We start from the raw sequence: 21328 nt of genomic DNA, 5'->3' as shown, positions 1-21328 counted from the left end.
GCTGGAGTGCAGTGGCACCATCTCAGCTCACTGCAACCTCCACCTCCCAGGTTTGAGCAATTCTCCTGCGTCAGCCTCCCAAGTAGCTGGGATTACAAGCGCCTGCCACCATGCCTGGCTAATTTTTGTGTTTTTAGTAAAGATGGGGTTTCACTATATTGGACAGGCTGGTCTCGAACCCCTGACCTCAGGTGATCCACCTGCCTTGGCCTCCCAAAGTGCTCGGATTACAGGCACGAGCCACTGAGCCCGGCCTCAGTCTTATTCAACCTGGGCCAGATCCTAGGGATTCCTGGGTGAAGACGGGCTTGCTGTGAACCCCAGCTCTCTCTGCTGCTGGGGGACCTCCAGCCATCACCCTCTCTCCCTCCACAGCCATCTGTGACCGCGGCTGCCACAATGGGGGTCGCTGCATTGGACCCAGCCGCTGCGCCTGTGTGTATGGCTTCATGGGACCTCACTGTGAGAGAGGTACCAAGCACATGCAGGTGGGAGGTAGACAGGGGACTCGATGGAGGAAAGGGGGTTTCCTGGAAGCCCCTGAGACATGGCCAGGCCTTGAGAGGACACAACTAGCCTCCTTCCCGCAGTTGGGACAGTCTGAGGACATTTCTTTCATTTGCTCATCTGTTCTCCAAAACATCTGCTATTCACTGGCTCTGAGCTAGCGCCTGTGTTGGAGTCTGGTAGGAAAGAGAGAGGATGTGCCAGTCTGAGGGGCAGGGAGAAGAAACTGCAAGCAGAAGATTCTTATCTGGGGGTTTCAAGGCTAAGACAAGGGTTGGGGCAGCCCTGGAGCATGCAAAGGACAGAGAAACCATCTGCTCCACGGAAGGGAGTCAGGGAGGGCTTCCTGGAGGAGGGGACCCCTCAGCTGGATCTGGTAGGGTGGATTGGACTTCATGAAATGGGCAAACCCCCTCTTTATTGCGCCCTAATTCTCTTTTTTTTTGAGACAAAGTTTTGCTCTTTCACCTAGGCTAGAGTGCAGTGGTATGATCTCGGCTCACTGCAACTTCCGCCTCCCAGGTTCAAGCAATTCTCCCACTTCTGCCTCCCGAGTAGCTGGGATTACAGGCATCCCCATGCTCAGCTAATTTTTGTAATTTTAGTAGAGATGAGGTTTTGCCATGTTGGCCAGACTGGCCTAGAACTCCTGGTCTCAAGTGATCTGCCTGTCTCAGCCTCCCAAAATGAGCCACCACACCTGGTCACCCTAACTCTTAAAAATGATCCCATTTTTAAGAGGGCTAAGATGGGTGGGGTCACCTGCTGAGAGGTTGTTACCAAAATTAAGAAGATGGACGTACCAGGAGTTTGAGACCAGCCTGGGCGACATAGTGAGACCCCCCACTCTACAAAAAGTAAAAAATTAGCCTGGCATGGTGGTGCATATCTGTAGTCTCAGGCTGAAATGGGAGGATTGCATGAGCCCAGGAGTTCGAGGCTGCAGTGAGCCGTGGTGGTGCCACTGCATTCCAGCCTGGGTGACAGAACCAGACCCTGCCTCTCTTAAAAAAAAGAAGGAAAGAAGGAAAGAAAGAAAGAAAGAAAGAAAGGGAAGGAAGGAAGGAAGGAAGGAAAGGAAGGAAGGAAGGAAGGAAGAAGAAAGGAAGGAAAGAAAGAAAGAAAGAAAGAAAGAAAAGAGGCCAAGCACTGTGGCTCATGCCTGCAATTCCAGCATTTTGGGAGGCCGAGGCGGGCAGATCACTGGAGGCCAGGAGTTTGAGACCAGCCATGGCCAACATGGCAAAAGCCATTTCTACTAAAAATACAAAAAAAAAATTTAGCCGGGTTTGGCAGGGTGTGCCTGTAGTCCCAGCTACTTGGAAGGCTGAGGCATGAGAATCTTTTGAACCTGGGTGGCAGTGAGCCAAGATCACACCACTGCACTCCAGCCTGGAAGACAGAGGGAGACCCTGTCTCAAAAAAAAAAAGAAAAGAAAAAAGGAGAATGGACACAGTGATGTCTTTCTTGTGAGCAGTGAGGTGTGGCAGGGACTGGGAGAGAAGAAGGAAGGAGTCAAGATGAACCCCAGCCTGGTCTGAAAACTGGGGGGGAAGGTAGTGGTGCACCCCGGCAGGGAGGAGGAAGACTCTGAGCTCGGTGTTGGCCGAGGGACTTGCAAGTTGTCTGGGAAGCAGCTGGACGCTCAGGCCTGGGGCTGAGACGGCGGCGTGGGCTGCTCCGTCCATGGGGACTGAAGCCCAGGGTGCAGCTGAGGATCCCCGTGAGAGAAGGAAGGGCCAGCAGAGACAGCCACCTGGGCATTTAAGCCCGGACAGAAAAAACAGAGCCCACAGGAGGCTGAGAAAGAGAAAGAGAACAGGAGTGGGTGGCGTCAGGGACACTCAGGCTTGTGAGATTTTCAGATAGTGGAGGCATCTGAGTGCCTGACGTGGTGTTTCGGCCCAGGAAGGTGAGGAGGGGCAGGACCCGGAGATTAGAAGCTGGAGGGGCTGGGGAAGTGACCTGGGTTTGAGGGTGGGCTTCTGGAAACTGCAGAATTGGAACATGGGCTGTTGGAGGCGGGCCAAGCTCTGGGTGGCAGGAGAGTGAGGGGGAGGGGGAGGGGGGGGAGCTGCCAGGAATTACGTTTTGGCTTGGGGCATCAGGACAGCCGGGGGGTGGGGGTCTCTGTGAAGCCCCTCCTCCTTCTGGGGCCTGAGTTGGGGGTGAGTTTGGCTTCTTCTCTTGGGAGGGGCTGCCCTTGTTTGAGAGCTAACTCCTTTATTGGAAACATCTGGAGAAGAGAGCCAAGAAGTCACATCTGGGCTCATGTACTGGGGTTGGGGGAACCAATGCAGTCACCTTGGGCTGGGCCTGAAGGGGATTGGGGATGTGATGTTGGGGGTCCAGAGAATTTAGGCCGATAACAGATCCTTCCCCAAATCTGGGCGATATGGCAGGGCCAGGCATGTGCTGAAGGACTAGACGTGCTTTTTAGCTGGGCGTCCATGGGTCCCTGCCTAGGCCTGAAGGGAGGATAGGCCTGGGGAAGGAGTCCCATCAGTTCAGACAGGGTGTTCACACAGGCCCTGAGCTTTGTGGGCTTGGAGGTGCTGGTCTCTTGGAAGTTGGTCAGGAAGTGCTTTGAAGAAAAAGGGTTTTGAAGGGTGAATAGGAGTTCGTTAGGCAGGGAAAGGGGAGGAAAGATATTCTATTTAGGAAGGGAGCAGCATAAGTAAAGCTTGGTCTGTGGGTGCAGGGGGCGCTGAGAAGGTGTTAGAGACGCAGAGATCTCTAGACAGAGGCAGCCCTCAGCCAGGTACCCACATCTGTCTGCCCTGCAGATTACCGGACTGGACCCTGCTTTGGCCAAGTGGGCCCCGAGGGGTGCCAGCATCAGCTGACGGGCCTCGTGTGCACCAAGGCGCTTTGCTGTGCCACTGTGGGCCGTGCCTGGGGCCTTCCATGTGAACTTTGCCCTGCACAGCCACACCCCTGCCGCCGTGGCTTCATCCCCAATATCCACACGGGGGCCTGCCAAGGTGAATAGTGGGTTCAGGCCTGAGTGGGAGGCCTTGGCCACCTTGGTTCTTCCCTCTGATGGGCCTCTCATTCCCTTGCCGGGCTTTGTCCTTGCAGATGTGGATGAGTGCCAGGCTGTGCCAGGCCTGTGCCAGGGAGGCAGCTGTGTCAACACGGTGGGCTCCTTCCTTTGCCGCTGTCCAGTTGGACACCGGCTCAGTGACAGCAGTGCTGCATGTGAAGGTGGGTGACTGGAGGGGACAACCTGGGACCTCCTCTGTGACTCGTGTCATGGGGGCTCAGGCTCCCCTGCAGGAACGCAGAGGGGTCAGTCTGGTGAGGTGCCCAGTTCTGACCTTGTCCCTGTCTATGTAGATGTGAATGAGTGTCTCAGCCTGCCCGGCCTCTGCTCCGGGGGTGACTGCACCAACACTGTCAGGAGCTACGTGTGCACCTGTTCCAAGCTTTTGCCAGCAGCCTGGATGGCACCCACTGCCTGAGTGAACCAAGGGGCCGGAGCGGGAGAGAGTGGGTAGGAGAGAGACCCCTTGTTCAGCTCTCTGTCTCTCTCTTTTTTTTTTTTTTTGAGACACAGTCTGCTCTGTTACCCAGGCTGGAGTGCAGTGGCGTGATCTCAGCTCACTGCAACCTCTGCCTCCCGGTTCAAGAGATCCTCCTGCCTCAGCTTCCCAAGTAGCTGGGATTACAGGCGCAAGCCACCACGCCTAGCTAATTTTTGTATTTTTAGTAGAGATAGGGTTTCTCCATGTTGGCCAGGCTGGTCTTGAACTCCTGGCCTCAAGTGATCCACCTTCCTCGGCCTCCCAAAGTGCTGGGACTACAGGCGTGAGCCACCTCACCCGGCCCCACCCTCATTTTTGAGATCAGGAAACTGAGGCCCAGAAAGGGGAGGTTTGCTTGAGTCTAGTCAACAAGTCCAGAACACACTCAACTCCCCAGACCCCCTGCCCGGCTGGTGGTCCTTTGGGCTGAGGCTACCCCTGGAGGCCCACCCTTCAGCAACCCCCAGACACTTGGTCTGGCCAAGTGGGAACCCCCCACACCCCGCTGCACTTAGGCCTCTCCCTCCTTTTGCTGCCTTGATGAGCTGAATGTCAGGCCTAGAAGTTGCCTGTGGCCAACAGGGCTGGCCAGGAACATGAATGCTGGTGGCGGAGGATGGGCAGTGTCCTGGTTTGGGGAGACAGGAGGGGGCTTGGAGGTTTTCCAGCGTCACCCTGGTCCCCTCAGGCTAGGCCACTACCAGGCAGAGCTGAGAATATTGTGTTTGGAGTTCAGCCAGTATGCTGTGGCCAACTCCAGACTTTATTTATTTATTTATTTTTGAGATGGAGTTTTGCTCTTATTGCCCAGGCTGGAGTGCGATGGTGCGATCTCGGCTCACTGCAACCTCTGCCTTCCGGGTTCAAGCGATTCTCCTGCCTCAGCCTCCCAAGTAGCTGGGATTACAGGCATGTGCCACCCCACCCGGCTAATTTTGTATTTTCAGTAGTGACGGGGTTTCTCCATATTGGTCAGGCTGGTCTCGAACTCCCGACCTCAGGTGATCCCCCCCGCCTCAGCCTCCCAAGTGCTGGGATTACAGGCATGAGCCACCGTGCCCGGCTGGCCAACTCCAGACTTTCTAGGTCTCCACCACTGGGGGCCATCACAGCTGGCATTAGGGGTAGCTGTGGACACATCCCCTGGACTGCGGGGTCCTCTCTCAGCTGCTAAAGACCAGACCCTGGATTTGACAAACCAGCCTCTGAACATAGGCTTTGGAATCAGTCCGGGGCTCCCACCCAGAGCTGCTCCCAGACCCTGTGGCCTTGGGCAAGTGACTTAACCGCTCTGTGCCTCAGTTTCCCCATCTGTAAAATGGTAGATAATAGCAGTACCCAGCTCAATGAAGATTGGGTAAGATATCATTTGGGGAGTAATTTGCAGAGGGCTGGTACCTAGAGGATACTTAATACACATTCATGGACACCAGGTAAGGTTGAGGCTGTGACCACTTAGCTCACGGTGTGTACTTACAGCAATGACAGGATCATTTTTGTTAAAATTCTTTTATTTTCTTGTTTTAAGACAGTCTTACTCTGTCCCCCAGGCTGGAGTGCAATGGCGCGATCACGGCTCACTGCAACCTCCGCATCCCGGGTTCAAGTGATTCTCCTGCCTCAGCCTCCCCAGTAGCTGGGATTACAGGCACCCACCACCATGCCCCGCTAATTTTTGCATTTTTAGTAGAGACGGGATTTCACTGTGTTGGCCAGGCTGGTCTCAAATTCTTGACCTCAGGTGATCCGCCCGCCTCAGCCTCCCAAAGTGCTGGGATTACAGGCATGAGCCACCGTGGCTGAGAATTTTTGTTAAAATTCTTGTGTTCTGTCTCTCTTGCTTGAGGGACTGTTGCCTGTTGGGTCCCCTGAGATTGGGAAATCGAGTTTCCCGTGCTCCTCTTGCTTTTGCAGCTGTGTGACTTTGGAGGAGTCTGTTGACCTCTCCTTGTCTGGGCAGGCCCAGTCCCCTTTGAGGGGCTATGATAAGGCTGAGAACGAAAAACCCTGATTCCCACGCACGTACCTGGGGGGCCCCCAGGTGCACGGGGCGGGGACCACGGAGGTGGAAACATTTGCATGTTTTCCCAGCTTGGGGCAGGTCAGGGGCGGCTCTCAGTGGCCCTCCCAGTGCTGGGAGTTTTTTATACTGTGGGCCACGGGCCAAGCTTTGTGCATTTTTAAGCCTAAAATATGCTCTTTAAGCCAGAGCCTGAGAAATCTGATCGCTGCATAAAGCCATTGACCTTGAGGACGCAGAGGGAAGTGGAAGAGTGTTAGTGGTTCTCACACCTGGGGAGCCTGTCTGCCTCAGTCTCCCCGGGGGCTGTAGCCATCAATCCACCCCTCGACTCCTTGGGGCCCCTCTCTGAAATTCACAGTCTCGTGGGCTTCTGCGTAATGCCTGAAGCCAGCAAGCAGACACACAGCTGCAGATCTCGGTGTCCCTGCCTGGTATCCCACCGGGGCAGTCCTTCCCCGCCAATGGGTCTTCCTCAGTGTGGTTGGATGCCTGCAGTGACGGGGAGCTCACTACCTCTGTGTGTGATAACTTGGAATCTTGGTAACAAGAGATGGCAATGAGCGAGCATTGGCCACAGGTCAAACTTTTTATTTATTTATTTATTTATTTACTTATTTATTTTTGCGATGGAATCTTGGTCTGTGGCCCAGGCTGGAGTGCAGTGGCATGATCTCGGCTCACTACAACCTCCGCCTCCTGGGTTGATGTGATTCTCCTGCCTCAGCCTCCCAAGTAGCTGGGATTACAGGTGTGAGCCACCGCACCCAGCTAATTTTTGTATTTTTGGTAGAGACGGGGTTTCATCATGTTGGCCAGGCTGTTCTTGAACTCCTGACTTCGTGATCCTCCCGCCTCAGCCTCCCAAAGTGCTGAGATTACAGGTGTGAGCCACCGCACCCGGCCCTTTATTTTTTTTGAGACGGAGTCTTGCTCTGTTGCCCAGGCTGGAGTGCAGTGGCATGATCTCAGCTCACTGCAACCTCTGTCTCCTGGGTTCAAGCAATTCGCGATTCTCCTGCCTCAGCCTCCCAAGTAGCTGTGATTACAAGTGCCTGCCACCCCGCTTGGCTAATTTTTGTATTTTTAGTAGACATGAGGTTTCGCCGTGTTGGTCAGGCTGGTCCTGCACTCCTGACCTCAAGTGATCCTCCTGCCCTGGCCTCCCAAAGTGCTGGGATTACAGGCATGAGCTACTGCATCTGGACTATGTCAGACTTTTCATCCAGGTAATACTTTTCCCGGGTGAGGTGGATGCTCCAAGCATCCCCATTTTATGGAGGGGAAACTGAGGCACAGAGTGGCAAACAGACCCGTCCTACAGGCAGTGCTGCTACAGCTGGAATTTGGATCCAGGTCTGGTCACTGATGTCCCGTGCTCATGGGCTCACCCTCTGATCTTTTGCAGACCACCAGGCCGGCACCTGCTTCTCAGTGCTTTTCGGGGGCCGCTGTGCTGGAGACCTCGCTGGCCACTACACTCGCAGGCAGTGCTGCTGCGACAGGGGCAGGTGCTGGGCAGCTGGCCCGGCCCCTGAGCTGTGTCCTCCTCGGGGCTCCAGTGAGTAAGAGCTGCAGCCTGCAGGGCTGCGGGGGAGGAGGGGACAGGGGAGGACCAAGGGCCTGGCCTCAACCCTGCTTCCTTGCAGATGAATTCCAGCAACTGTGCGCCCAGGGGCTGCCGCTGCTACCCAGCCACCCTGGCCTCTTCCCTGGCCTCCTGGGCTTCGGATCCAATGGCATGGGTCCCCCTCTTGGGCTGGCGCGACTCAACCCCCATGGCTCCAATGTGCGTGGGATCCCCAGCCTGGGCCCTGGGAACTCTAATATTGGTGAGGCCTGGGGCTTGGGAGGAATATTCCAAGACTTGAAGGATGGTCCTGGGTCTGGGGAGAGAGCTCCGAACAGGGGAAGGTGTCCAGGCCTCAGAGAGAGGGTTAGGGCTTTGGAGGGGGAACTCCTGGCCTGGCTAGTAGGGATGACGGTGCTGGTAGTGGATGGGGATGGAGGTAACTGGAGAATCTGGTCCTCAAAGTTAGGGTTTGGGCCGGACACAGCGACTCATGCCTGTAATCCCCGTACTTTGGAGGCCGAGGTGGAAGGATTGCTTGAGGCCAGGAGTTCGAGACCAGCCTGGGCAACAGAGCAAGACCCTGTCTCTACAGCAAATTGAAAATTAGCTAGGTGTGGTGATGTGCACCAGTAGTCCCTGCCGCTCAGGAGGATGAGGCAGGAGGATTGCTGGAGCCCAGGAGTTGGAGGCTGCAGTGAGCTGTGATTGTGCCACTGCCCTCCAACCTGGGTGACAAAGTGAGGCCCTGTCTCTAAAAAAATATGTATATAAATAAATAAGTCAGGGTTTGGGCTTTGGGTGGGGAGTTTGGGCCTGGTGTGGGGGTCTGACATGTAGGATTTAGGCCTGGGGTGGGTTCTTGCCCCATAATGAGGATTTGGGCCCAGAGTAGGAGTCCAGGCATCTCTGGGACCAGGTTAGAGGGATCTAGGCTCCAGATTGAAGGGATCTAAGGCTCCAGGTTGGAGGGATCTAGGCCCCAGGTTGGAGGGATCCAGGTCCCAGGTTGGAGGGATCTAGGCCCCAGGTTGGAGGGATCCAGGTCCCAGGTTGGAGGGATCTAGGCTTCAGGTTGGTGGGATCTAAGCCCCAGGTTGGAGAGATCTAGGCCCCAGGTTGGAGGGATCTAGGTTCCAGGTTGGAGAGATCTAGACACCAGGTTGGAGAGATCTAGACACCAGGTTGGAGGGATCCAGGTCCCAGGTTGGAGGGATCCAGGTCCCAGGTTGAAGGGATCGAGGCCCCAGGTTGGAGGGATCCAGGCCCCAGGTTGGAGGTATCTAGACCCCAGGTTGGAGGGATCCAGGCCCGGGTTGGAGGGATCTAGGTCCCAGGTTGGAGTTCTGAATCTAAGGCACGACTCTCCACGGGAAAGAGGGCAGGATCTGAGCCAGGGCAGGGTCCCAGCCTTAGAGGGGGTATCTGGGCCTAGAGAGGTGAAGCCCAGGCTCCAGACTGGGGTGGGGGCCAGCCACTGCTCAGATGCCTCTGCCGGCCCCACCCGTAGGCACTGCTACCCTGAACCAGACCATTGACATCTGCCGACACTTCACCAACCTGTGTCTGAATGGCCGCTGCCTGCCCACGCCTTCCAGCTACCGCTGCGAGTGTAATGTGGGCTACACCCAGGACGTGCGTGGCGAGTGCATCGGTGAGCCGCGGCCAGGTGGAGGGGGGTGGGTTCTCACTGCCCTGCTGGTGCTAGGGCTCAGGGTCCTCTCCCCTCAGATGTAGACGAATGCACCAGCAGCCCCTGCCACCACGGTGACTGCGTCAACATCCCCGGCACCTACCACTGCCGATGCTACCCAGGCTTCCAGGCCACGCCCACCAGGCAGGCATGCGTGGGTACGGCTGTCCGTACGGAGTGGGGGTGATGTTGGGGGGTCTGGGCCAGGCTTGGAGGGTGGGGGGTACCTCTTGACTGCCCATCTGCCTTCCCCGCAGATGTGGACGAGTGCATTGTCAGTGGTGGCCTTTGTCACCTGGGCCGCTGTGTCAACACAAAGGGCAGCTTCCAGTGTGTCTGCAATGCAGGCTTCGAGCTCAGCCCTGACGGCAAGAAGTGTGTGGGTGAGTTGGGGGTGGGCTGGTGGGCAGGGGATTCTGGGCCCCACTAGCTGCCTTTTACAGCCACCTCATATCTTCACTCTGCCCCAAAACCCACCTCTCTCCCTACGATGTCTCCTCTGCTCACCTCTGAACCCAGCAGCCCACCTTAGACCCTTCTTATCCCCTGACCACCCTGACTCTCCCCTTCATTTCCTCCTTCCTGAATTTATTCCATGAATCACAAAAAAGGACCTTTTGGGGCCAGCCTTGGTGGCTCATGCCTGTAATGCCAGCTCTCTGCAAGGCTGAGGCAGGAGAATCTCTTGAGCCGAAAAGGTTGAGGCTGCAGTGAGCAGTGATCGTGCCCCTGCACTCCAGCCTGGCTGATAGAGCGAGACTCCATCACCTAAAAAAAAAGAAGGCCAAGTGTAGTGGCTCACGCCTGTAATCCCAGCACTTTGGGAGGCCGAGGGGGGTGGATCACCTGAGGTCAGGAGTTCGAGACCAGCCTGACCAACGTGGTGAAACCCCATCTCTACTAAATACAAAAAAATTACCTGAGCATGGTGGCAGACGCCTGTAATCCCAGCTACTCGGGAGGCTGAGGCAGAAGAATCACTTGAACCCGGGAGGCAGAGGTTGCAGTGAGCTGAGATCACACCACTGCACTCCAGCCTGGGCAACAAGAGCGAAACTCTGTCAAAAAGAACAAAAAGAAAGAAAGAAAAAGAAAGGGTCTTTTTGGGCAAGACCACACTGGCAACCGCCTGACCTTGGCCTGGAGAAGAGTCCCTCCCCGTCCTAGGATGGCTTGGAAGAGCCTGGCTGATGAGAGAGAGAATGAGAGAGAGAGAGAGAGTTGAGATCAGGACCTGCCTGGCTGATAAGAGAGAGAATGGGGAGGGGAGAGAGAGAGAGAATGAGGAAGGGGGGGGAGAGAGAGAGAGAGAGAGAGAGAGAGAGAGAGAGAGAGAGAGAGAGAGAGAGAGTTGAGATCAGGACCTTGGAGAGCGCCCCCATCAGCTTACTCTGGAGTATGGTGGGTTATGGCTTGTGGGAGCCAATGGGGACTTGGCTCCCACAAGCCATAACCCAGTGGGACCTCTTGACTCCATCACCTTATCTCAGGAGGTCTACCTTCAAGTCTCCCCTCGGGTGGAAGGATCTTATCCTTTCTGCATTCCTTCATTTAAAAAGACATTTTTGGCATTTATTGATATATAATTCATATACCATAAAATTAGCCATTTGAAGTGTACTAGTCAATGGTTTTTAGTATATGCACAGAGGTGGACAAGCATCACTACAACCCAACTGGAAAATACCTTTATCACCTCAAAAACAAACCTGGTATTCAGTAACAGTCACTCTATAATTCTCTGTCTTTACCCGCAGCCCTGGGCACTAGGCGAATCGGTTTTCTGACTCAATGAAGCTGCCAGTTCTGGACAAAAGGGAATCGTGGCTTTCTGTGACTGGCTTTCTTTTGCTGAATATGCTGTTTTCAGGATTCATCCATATTGCAGCGTGTATTGGTGCTGATTCTTCTTTTTTTTTTTTTTTTTTTTTTTTTTGAGACAGACTCTCGCTCTGTCGCCCAGGCTGGAGTGCAGTGGCGCGATCTCGGCTCACTGCAAACTCCACCTCCCGGGTTCACGCCATTCTCCTGCCTCAGCCTCTCCGAGTAGCTGGGACCACAGGTGCCCACCACCACGCCTGGCTAACTTTTTGCATTTTTAGTAGAGACGGGGTTTCAACGTGTTCTCGATCTCCTGACCTCGTGATCCGCCCGCCTCGGCCTCCCAAAGTGCTGGGATTACAAGCGCGAGCCACCGCGCCTGGCTCTTCTTTTTTTTTTTTTTGAGATGGAGTCTCGCTCTGTCGCTAGGCTGGAGTGCAGTGGTGCGATCTCAGCTCACTGCAATCTTCACCGCCCAGGTTCAAGCGATTCCCCTGACTCAGCCTCCTGAGTAGCTGGGACTACAGGCCCCTGCCACTATGCCCGGCTAATTTTTTTATTTTAGCAGACAGTGTTTCACCATGTTGGCCAGGATGGTCTTGATCTCCTGACCTCATGATCTGCCTGCCTCGGCCTCCCAAAGTGCTGGGATTACAGGTGTGAGCCACTGTACCCAGCCTCATTTTTTTTAATTAAATAAATTTTTATGCCAGGCACAGTGGCTCATGCTTGTAATCCCAACACTTTGGGAGGCTGAGGTGGGAGGATCACTTGAGGTCAAGTGTTCGAGACCAGCCTGGCCAACATGGTGAAACCCTGTCACTACTAAAAATACAAAAATTAGCCAAGTGTGGTGGCGCATGCCTGTAATCCCAGCTACTCAGGAGGCTGAAGCAGGAGAATTGCTTGAACCCAGGAGACGGAGGCTGCAATGAGCCAAGATCACACCACTGCACTCAAGTGTGGGTGACAGAGAGAGACTCAGTCTCAAAAAAAAAATTTTTTTTTATGCCAAGCTTGGTGGCTCACAACTGTAATCCCAGTACTTTGGAAGGCAGGAGGATCACTTGAAGCCAGGAGTTCAAGATCAGCCTGAGCAACATAGCAAGACCCTGTCTCTACAGAACACCCACAAATTAGCCTGGCATGGTGGCAGGTGCCTGTAGTCCCAGCTACTCAGGAGGTTGAGGCAGGAAGAGCACTTGAGCCCAGGAGTTCGGGGCTGCAGTGAGCTGTGATGGCATCACTGCACTCTAGACTGGGTGACAGAGCTAAACCTTGTTTCAAAAAAATATATATATATATTTATATTTATTTATTTATTCATTTTGAGTCTCTCTCTATCTCCCAGGCTGGAGTGCAGTGGTGCCATCTCAGCTCACTGCAACCTCCACTGCCCGGGTTCAAGCGATTCTCCTGCCTCAGCCTCCTGAGTAGCTGGGATTACAGGTGTGTGCCACTGTGCCCGGCTAACGTTTGTATTTTTAGTAGAGACGGGGTTTCACCATGTTGGCCAGGCTGGTCTTGAACGCCTGACCTCAGGTGATCTGCCCGCCTCGGCCTCCCAAAGTGCTGAGATTACAGGCGTAAGCCACCGTGCCCAGCCATGTATTTATTTTTTTGTGATTGGGTCTCACTATGTTGCCTAGGCTGGACTTTAACTCATATCCCAGCAGACAGACTAATATACAAGCAAACACAGCCACAGACAACCACAGCTTGTTTGCCTCCCGTACCCCAGGTAGGGGTCCTGGGGGGCTCAAGCATTCCCACTGCCTCAGCCACTTGAGTAGCTGGAACTGCAGACATGAGTCAGCATACCTGGCTTCTTCATTCTTTTTCATGGCCGAATAATGTTCCATTACATGAATAGACCATAGTGTGTTGATCCATTCATCAGTAGGACACTGGTTTGTTTTCACTTTTTGCTGTTAGGCATAATGCTTCTGTGAATGCTCATGTGCATAATTTTGTGGTGGCATTTCATGCATTTATTTATTTTAATTAATTAATTAATTTATTTATTTATTTTGAGACGGAGTCTCACTCTGTCCCTCAGGCTGGAGTGCAGCGGTGTGATCCTGGCTCACTGCAACCTCTGCCTCCTGGGTACACGTCATTCTCCTGCCTCAGCCTCCCCAGTAACTGGGACCACAGGCGCCCGCCACTACGCCTGGCTAATATTTTTTTTCTTTTTTTTGTGTGTTTTTAGTAGAGATGGGGTTTCACCATGTTAGCCAGGATGGTCTCAATCTCTTGACCTCGTGATCTGCCCATCTCAGCCTCCCAAAGTGCTGGGATTACAGGCGTGAACCACCTCGCCCGGCTGTATTTTTTTTAAATGTATGTTCAGTCCTTTATTGTTTAAAACTGACATTTTGGAAAACAATTCATTTCTGCCCCTGCCACCTTCCATTAAATTAGACCATGGTCTTACTAACTTTATTTCCGTTTCCTTTTTATGAAATTGAAGTAAGATTCACACAATCTAAATTTAATCATTTAGAAGTGAACAAGAGGTGGAGCGCGGTGGCTCACGCCTGTAATCCCAGCACTTCGGGAGGCCGAGGTAGGCGTATCACGAGGTCAGGAGTTCAAGACTAGCCTGGCCAACATGGTGAAACCCCGTCTCTACTAAAAATACAAAAGCAATTAGCCGGGCATGGTGGTACATGCCTGTAATCCCAGCTACTCAGGAGGCTGAAGCAGGAGAATTGCTTGAACTTGGGAGGCGGAGGTTGCAGGGAGCCGAGATCACACCACTGTGCTCCAGCCTGGGCGACAGAGCGAGACTCTGTCTCAAAAAAAAAAAAAAAAATTGTTGTCTTTTAAAAAATATTTAAACATTTTAAAATGAACAATTCACTGATATTTAATAAATTTCCAATGTTGTGCAAAAACCACCACCTTTATTCAGCTTTGAGCAAATATTTATGCAGCACCTACTGTATGCAGCCTGAGCAAGGGGGTCGTGCCCCGGGGAACTCAGGTCCCAGCAGACAGACTAATATACAAGCACACACAGTCACAACCACAGCTTGTTTGCCTCCCACACCCCAGGGAGGGATCCTGGGGGGTCGGGTCAGCCCTGGAGCCTGGAGGAGGGAGAGAGAGGGTCCCAGTGTGGTCCCTGCCTGGACCCAGCCTCTCCTGTTGTCCCCAGACCACAACGAGTGTGCCACCAGCACCACGTGCGTCAATGGCGTGTGTCTCAACGAGGATGGCAGCTTCTCCTGCCTCTGCAAACCCGGCTTCCTGCTGGCGCCTGGTGGCCGCTACTGCATGGGTGAGCCTGGAGCCAGACTGGCCAGTAGAGGGGAGAAGGGAGACGGGGAAGCACAGGGACAGGGAGGAAGAGGAGAGGGACCGGACAGGGAAGGGACGGGCATGAGAGAAGGAGAAGAGAAGGGGTAGGGAGAGAAAGAGGAGGAGGAGGGAAAAGGGAAGAAGTGAAGAAAGGAAGAAAGGAAGAAAAGAAGAGGCAGGTGCTGTGGCTCACGCCTGTAGTCCCAGCACTTTGGGAGGCCGAGACAAACGGATCATTTGAAGTCAGGGGTTCAAGACCAGCCTGGTCAACATGGTGAAACCCCGTCTCTACTAAAAATACAAAAATTAGTCAGGCGTGGTGGTGGGCATCTGTAATCCCAGCACTTTGGGAGGCCAAGGTTGGTGGATCATTTGAGGTCAGGAGTTCGAGAACAGCCTGGCCAACATGGTGAAACCCCGTCTCTACTAAAAATATAAAAATTAGCTGGGCGTGGTGGTGGGCACCTGTAATCCCAGCTACTTAGGAGGCTGAGGCAGGAGAATTGCTTGATCCTGGGAGGTAGAGGTTGCAGTGAGCCGAGATCGCGCCATTGCACTCCAGCCTGGGTGACAAGAGTGAGAGTCTGTCTCAAAAGAAAAGAAAAGTGATGGGTTATAAGGTGGGGAGGGGCCAGGTTCATCTGTGATCCCAGCACTTTGGGAGGCTGAGGTTAGAGGATCACTTGAGGACAGGAGTTCGAGACCAGCCTGAGCAACATAGTCAGACCCCATTTCTACCTAAAAAAAAAAATTAGCTGGGCATGGTAGCATGCACCTGTAATCCCAGCACTTTGGGAGGCTGAGGCAGAAAGATCACTTGAGCTCAGAAGTTTGAGACCAGCCTGGGCAACATGATGAGACTCCATCTCTATAAAAAAATTTAAAAAATTAGCCGAACATGGAGACGCACCCCTGTAGTCCCTGCTACTCGGGAGGCTGAGGCAGCAGGATCGCTTGAGCCCCAGAGTTGGAGGCTGCAGTGAGCTATGATCATGCCACTGCACTCCAGTCTGGAAGTCAGACCCTGCCTTTAAAAAATTTGTTTAAAAGTGGAGAGAAAGATAGAAGGATGGGGAATAATGGGGGAGGAGAAGAGGAAGGAGACAAGAGGAAGAGAGGACAGAGACACAGACAACAGGAAACTGGAAAGACAAGAAACTGGAAAGGAAAGAAATAGAATGGCTGGGAAGATGGAAAGGGTGGGAGATGGGGAGGGGAGAGAGGAAGGGAGCAGGCTGGAACCCATCTCTGTGCCGCCTCTGCTTCTGCAGACATTGACGAGTGCCAGACGCCCGGCATCTGCGTGAACGGCCACTGTACCAACACCGAGGGTTCCTTCCACTGCCAGTGCCTGGGGGGGCTGGCGGTGGGCACGGATGGCCGCAGGTGCGTGGACACCCACGTGCGCAGCACCTGCTATGGGGCCATCGAGAAGAACTCCTGTGCCCGCCCCTTCCCTGGCACTGTCACCAAGTCCGAGTGCTGCTGTGCCAACCCGGACCACAGTTTTGGGGAGCCCTGCCAGCTTTGTCCTGCCAAGAACTCTGGTGAGCATCCGGCTGCCCGGACCCCATTGCCTCCTTGGTCTGAGTGCCTCCATTGGTCCTCACCTGTGGTTGGGGGTCGTGGCTGCCATGGAGCGGGGGCTTGTCCCAAAAAGAGGCCGAAGGGAGTTGCTCCCTCCCCGGGGTTGGAGTTGCGTCTTTGTCCCAAACTCTTGCCCAAGACCAGAGGGCCTCATCCTTGCCTGTGGCTGAATCCGAGCCATGGCTAAGCTCCCTGACCCATCTCACTCTGTCCCTCCATCCCCAGCCGAGTTCCAGGCACTGTGCAGCAGTGGGCTTGGCATTACCATGGATGGTCGAGGTAAGTGGAGCCCAGCCCCTCCAAACAGTAGCCAGCCTGCCCCTACCAGATGTGGGGAAAGCTGTGGTAGGAGGCTGGAGGAGTTTGCTCGGGGTTCCCGTAACAAAGTTCCCCAGACCGGACGGCTTACAATAGAAGTTGATTCTCTCACACTCCTGGAGGCCAGAAGTCGGAGATCAAGGTGCTGGCAGGGCTGGTTCCCTTGGAGGCTTTGAGGGAGAATCTGTCCCGGACCTCTGGTGACAGTGCCAGCTTCTGGTGGTGGCTCCAGCAATCTTTGGCATTTCTTGGCTCATAGAGGTGTCGTCCCCACCTCTGCCTCCATCTTCACATGGCGTTCTCCCTGTATGCGTGTCTGTGTCCCAAATTCCCCCCACCCTTTTTAAGAGATGGGATCTCACCCTATTGCCCGGGCTCGAGTGATGTGGTGCAATCACGGCTTACTGCAGCCTCGACCTCTTGGGCTCAAGCGATACCACCTGAGTAGCTGGAACCACAGGCACTCACCACCATGACCTGCTAATTTGTTTTTCTTCTCTTTCTTTTCTTCCTTTCTTTTCTTCCTTCCTTTCTTTTCTTTTTCTTTTCTTCCTTCCTTTCTTTTCTTTCTTTCTTTCTTTCTCTCTTTCTTTCTTTTCTTTCCTTCCTTCCTTCCTTCTCTTTCTTTTCTTTCCTTCTTTCTTTTTTTTTTGACAGAGTCTTGCTCTGTTACTCAGGCTGGAGTGCACTGGCATGATCTTGGCTCACTGCAACCTCAGCCTCCTGGGTTCAAGCGATTCTCCTGCCTCAGCCTCCCGAATAGCTGGGATTACAGGCATGCATCTCCATGCCCGGCTAATTTTTTTTTTTTTTTTTTTTTTTTTTTTTAGTAGAGATGAGATTTTGCCATGTTGCCCAGGCTGGTCTCAAACTTCTGGCCTCAAGTGATCCACCCACCTCGGCCTCCCAAAGTGCTGTGATTACAGACATGAGCTGCCATGCCCAGCCAATTTTTAAAACATTTACTTTATGGCCAGACACGGTGGCTCACACCTGTAATCCCAGCACTTTGGGAGGCCGAGGAGGGTGGATCACTTGAGGTCAGGAGTTCCAGACCAGCCTGGCCAACATGGTGAAACCCCATATCTACTAAAAATAGAAAAATTAGCCAGGCGCGGTGGCAGGCAGCTGTAATCCCAGCTACTTGGGGAGCTGAGTCACGAGAATCACTTGAACCAGGGAGGTGGAGGTTGCAGTGAGCCGAGATTGCACCACTGCACTCCAGCCTGTGCGACAGAGTGAGACCCTATCTCAAAAAAAAAAATTACTTTTTATAGAGATGGGGTCTTGCTATGTTGCCCAGGCTGGTCTCAAACTCCTGGGCTCAAGCAATCCTCCCACCTCAGCCTCCCAAAGTGCTGGGATTACAGGTGACAACCATTGTATCTGGCCTATAATTGCTTTTATTTTTATGACAGTGCCACTGTATGGATGTCTGCTCCACTATTTCCAAACTGGAGATAATTTGGCCCCTGCCCCACCGAGGTCATTTGACAATGTCTGGAGTAATACTGGGGTGGTGGGTGCTACTGACATCTCATGGGTGGAGGCCACGGGAGCTGCTCGACATCCTGAAATGCACGGGATGGCCCCTCGCAGCAAAAAATGATCTGGCCCCAAATGTCAGCAGTGTCCAGGCTGAGAAACCTCGGTTTAGAGCAAAATGAGGCTGGGTCTGGGCTGGAGCTCTGGCCTTGGGGAATCTGACTTCTAGAGACCCCTGGTGTGCCAGGACACACCCTCCTCCTGCCGCAGACACACCCTCCTGCTGCTGCTGACACACCCTCCTCCTGCCGCAGACATCAACGAGTGTGCTCTGGACCCTGAGGTTTGTGCCAATGGCATGTGCGAGAACCTTCGGGGCAGCTACCGCTGCGTCTGCAACCTGGGTTATGAGGCAGGTGCCTCAGGCAAGGACTGCACAGGTGAGCATACCACCTGGCGGGCGGATGTGTAGGCGGCCTCTTCCGCTGCAGACCCCTCATCCCTCTCTCCCACCCCCACCCCACAGACGTGGATGAGTGTGCCCTCAACAGCCTCCTGTGTGACAATGGGTGGTGCCAGAATAGCCCCGGCAGCTACAGCTGCTCCTGCCCTGCCGGCTTCCACTTCTGGCAGGACACGGAGATCTGCAAAGGTACTGGGTCCCGGGCTCACGTGGGTTTGCACACACACATATGCTCTGACATACTAGCGTGTGGCGTGTGCACACACAGGCATGCACACGCTCAAAGATGCTTACATATTACCTCTATTCACACATACATTCATGCTATATGTAGTGTGCACACACACATATATGCACATGCTCAGATACTCACATGTTGCATGAGGCATGTACACAAGACACACATGCACACACTCAGAAACATCCTGTACACAGCCACACTCAGACATGCACGTTGCATGTGTCATGCATAGATACACCCAGACACACTGCACATGCTGTGTACACACAGACACATACATTCAGACATGCTGTGTGCATGTGTACACAGACATGCATACTCAAAGACACTTGCATATGTACCTACATTCACACACACACACTCAAAGACACATATATACTCACGTTTACATACACACTTATTCTTTTTTTTTTTTGAGACAGAGTCTTGCTCTATCACCCAGGCTGGAGTGCAGTGGCGCGATCTCAGCTCACTGCAACCTCTGCCTCCTAGTTCAAGTGATTCTCCTGCCTCACCCTCCTGAGTAGCTGGGATTACAGGCGCCCATCACCATGCCCAGATAATTTTTATATTTTTAGTAGAGACAGGGTTTCACCATGTTCGCCAGGCTGATCTCGAACTCCTGACCTCAAGTGATCCACCTGCCTCAGCCTCCTGAAGTGCTGGGATTATAGGCACGAGCCACCACGCCTGGCCCATACACTCATTCTCACACTTCCCACACTTGCAGTCCCAGTCACACACAGTTGTACACACTCAGGGGCACACATTCATACACACATCCCAGAAGTCCTTCTCGAACTACAGAGTTTGGAGAGCTTCTAGGTGGATGGACCCATCCGTGTGCTGGCAGGGTGGCATGCCCAGAGCAGGCACGGAAGTTCCACATCTCCTCCCAGATACCTTGCACCATGCATCTCTTCCATCTGGCTGTTCATCATTTGTAATATCCTTTATTTTTTTATTTTATCTTTTTGAGACAGAGTCTCGCTCTGTCGCCCAGGCTGGAGTGCAATGGCGTGATCTCAGCTCACAGCAACCTCCACCTCCTGGGTTCAAGCAATTCTCCCGCCGTTCAAGAGATTATCCTGCCTCTGCCTCCCAAGTAGCTGGGACTGCAGGCGTGCGCCACCACGTCCAGCTAATTTGTATTTTTAACAGAGATGTGATTTCATCATGTTGGCCAGGCTGGTCTCGAACTCCTGACCTCAGTGATCCACCCGCCTCAGCCTCCCAAAGTGGTGGGATGACAGGTGTGAGCCACCACGCCCAGCCTGTGATATCCTTTATAATAAACTAGTAAACCTAAGTTAAGTATTTCCCTGAGTCCTGTGAGCCACCCTAGCGGATGATCAAGCCCGGGGAGAAGGTAGAAATTCTGGAGGCCCCGATTTGCAACTGGCATCTGGTGTGGAAGACAGTCTTGTGGGACTGAGCCCTCAACTTGTGGAGTCAGAGTTTAACTCCAGGCAGATAGTGTCGGAATTGAATTATAGGGCACCCTGCTGGTGTCAGAGAATTGGGCACCTTGGCAAAAACAAACAAACAAAAAAAACCACATCTGATCACTGATGTATTCTATGTTGTGTTGTGTTGTGTTGAAGGTGAGAGTAAGAATACAGTTTTGGCTGGGTGCAGTGACTCACGCCTATAATCCCAGCACTTTGGGAGGCCGAGGTGGACGGACCACCTGAGGTTGGGAGTTTGAGACCAGCCTGGCCAACATCGTGAAATCCCATCTCTACTAAAAATACAAAAAAATCAGCCAGGCATGGTGGCACATGCCTGTAGTCCCAGCTACTTGGGAGGCTGAGGCATGAGAATCGCTTGAACCTGGGAGACGGAGGTTGCAGTGAGCCGGGATGGTGCCACTGCACTCCAACCTGGGCGACAGAGCGAGACTCTGTTTCAGAAAAAAAAGAAAGAAAAAAAGAAAACAGTTTGGCATTTCCTGTCTCTTACAGTGTGTACACACACAGCTCGGCACACACATGTGCTTGCATGCACATTTGATTCCAGTGCCCTCTGCACACTTGTGCATCTGGTTGCACCCCGTGTCACTGGGTGCAGTGGCCCCTTGGGGAGGAGGGGTCCTGGCCAGGTAAGGCTTCTCCTCCTGCAGCTCAGGACCTGGTGGGGGGCTGTCCCCACAGACGTCGACGAATGCCTGTCTAGCCCGTGTGTGAATGGCGTCTGTCAGAACCTGAAGGGCTCTTATACCTGCAAATGTGCCCCTGGCAGCCGGCTGGACCCCTCTGGTACCATCTGTCTAGGTGAGCGGCCCCGGAGCCTGACGGCGTTCCAGAGGCTGGGTGTCTGTGGGTCAGGGTGCAGGTGCAGGGCCGGCAGATGAGACAGGCGACCTGCCTTTTCTCCCCAGACAGCACCAAGGGCACCTGCTGGCTGAAGATCCAGGACAGCCGCTGTGAGGTGAACCTTCAGGGAGCCAGCCTGCGGTCCGAGTGCTGCGCCACCCTCGGGGCAGCCTGGGGGAGCCCCTGCGAACGCTGCGAGATCGGTAACACCCTCCTGGGGGCCTCCCAGGCACCCATGGGAAAAGCCCTCAACGGGGCGGGTCTCCCCGGGGCTGGCATGAGAGAATTGCTCCTCTCTTCACTCTCGTTCTCCCAATTGCAGACCCTGCCTGTGCCCGGGGCTTTGCCCGGATGACGAGTGTCACCTGCGATGGTAACTCCCTGCCCGTGTCCAGTTCACTCCCTACTCCAGAGCCCCGCACACAACCAGGCACACCACCCTCATGGGTGCCACCTCCAGCCCCGCCCTGGAGT

The 21328-nt window shown here is 53.8% G+C and overlaps 1 protein-coding gene across 3 annotated transcripts in view; it reads left to right on the top strand.

Annotated features, from left to right (window-relative positions):
* The window catches only part of FBN3 (fibrillin 3), an 84009-nt gene that overhangs the window by 4462 nt on the left and 58219 nt on the right, over nucleotides 1-21328 (top strand). For all 3 annotated transcript variants that reach the window (XM_030807802.1, XM_030807803.1, XM_030807804.1), the window contains 16 exons: nucleotides 376-471; nucleotides 3295-3492; nucleotides 3590-3715; nucleotides 7464-7616; nucleotides 7705-7887; nucleotides 9136-9279; nucleotides 9357-9476; nucleotides 9576-9701; nucleotides 14303-14425; nucleotides 15717-15992; nucleotides 16258-16311; nucleotides 18150-18275; nucleotides 18362-18487; nucleotides 20693-20812; nucleotides 20920-21057; nucleotides 21177-21227. In XM_030807802.1, coding sequence (XP_030663662.1) covers nucleotides 376-471; nucleotides 3295-3492; nucleotides 3590-3715; nucleotides 7464-7616; nucleotides 7705-7887; nucleotides 9136-9279; nucleotides 9357-9476; nucleotides 9576-9701; nucleotides 14303-14425; nucleotides 15717-15992; nucleotides 16258-16311; nucleotides 18150-18275; nucleotides 18362-18487; nucleotides 20693-20812; nucleotides 20920-21057; nucleotides 21177-21227 — 2160 coding nt within the window. The remainder of the gene's footprint in view (nucleotides 1-375; nucleotides 472-3294; nucleotides 3493-3589; nucleotides 3716-7463; nucleotides 7617-7704; nucleotides 7888-9135; nucleotides 9280-9356; nucleotides 9477-9575; nucleotides 9702-14302; nucleotides 14426-15716; nucleotides 15993-16257; nucleotides 16312-18149; nucleotides 18276-18361; nucleotides 18488-20692; nucleotides 20813-20919; nucleotides 21058-21176; nucleotides 21228-21328) is intronic.

This window comes from Nomascus leucogenys, unplaced genomic scaffold, assembly GCF_006542625.1.
Source record: "Nomascus leucogenys isolate Asia unplaced genomic scaffold, Asia_NLE_v1 Super-Scaffold_241, whole genome shotgun sequence".
Taxonomy (NCBI): domain Eukaryota; kingdom Metazoa; phylum Chordata; class Mammalia; order Primates; family Hylobatidae; genus Nomascus; species Nomascus leucogenys.
The sequence above is the reverse complement of the archived record's forward strand: the minus strand, read 5'-3'. Positions and strand labels throughout refer to the sequence as shown.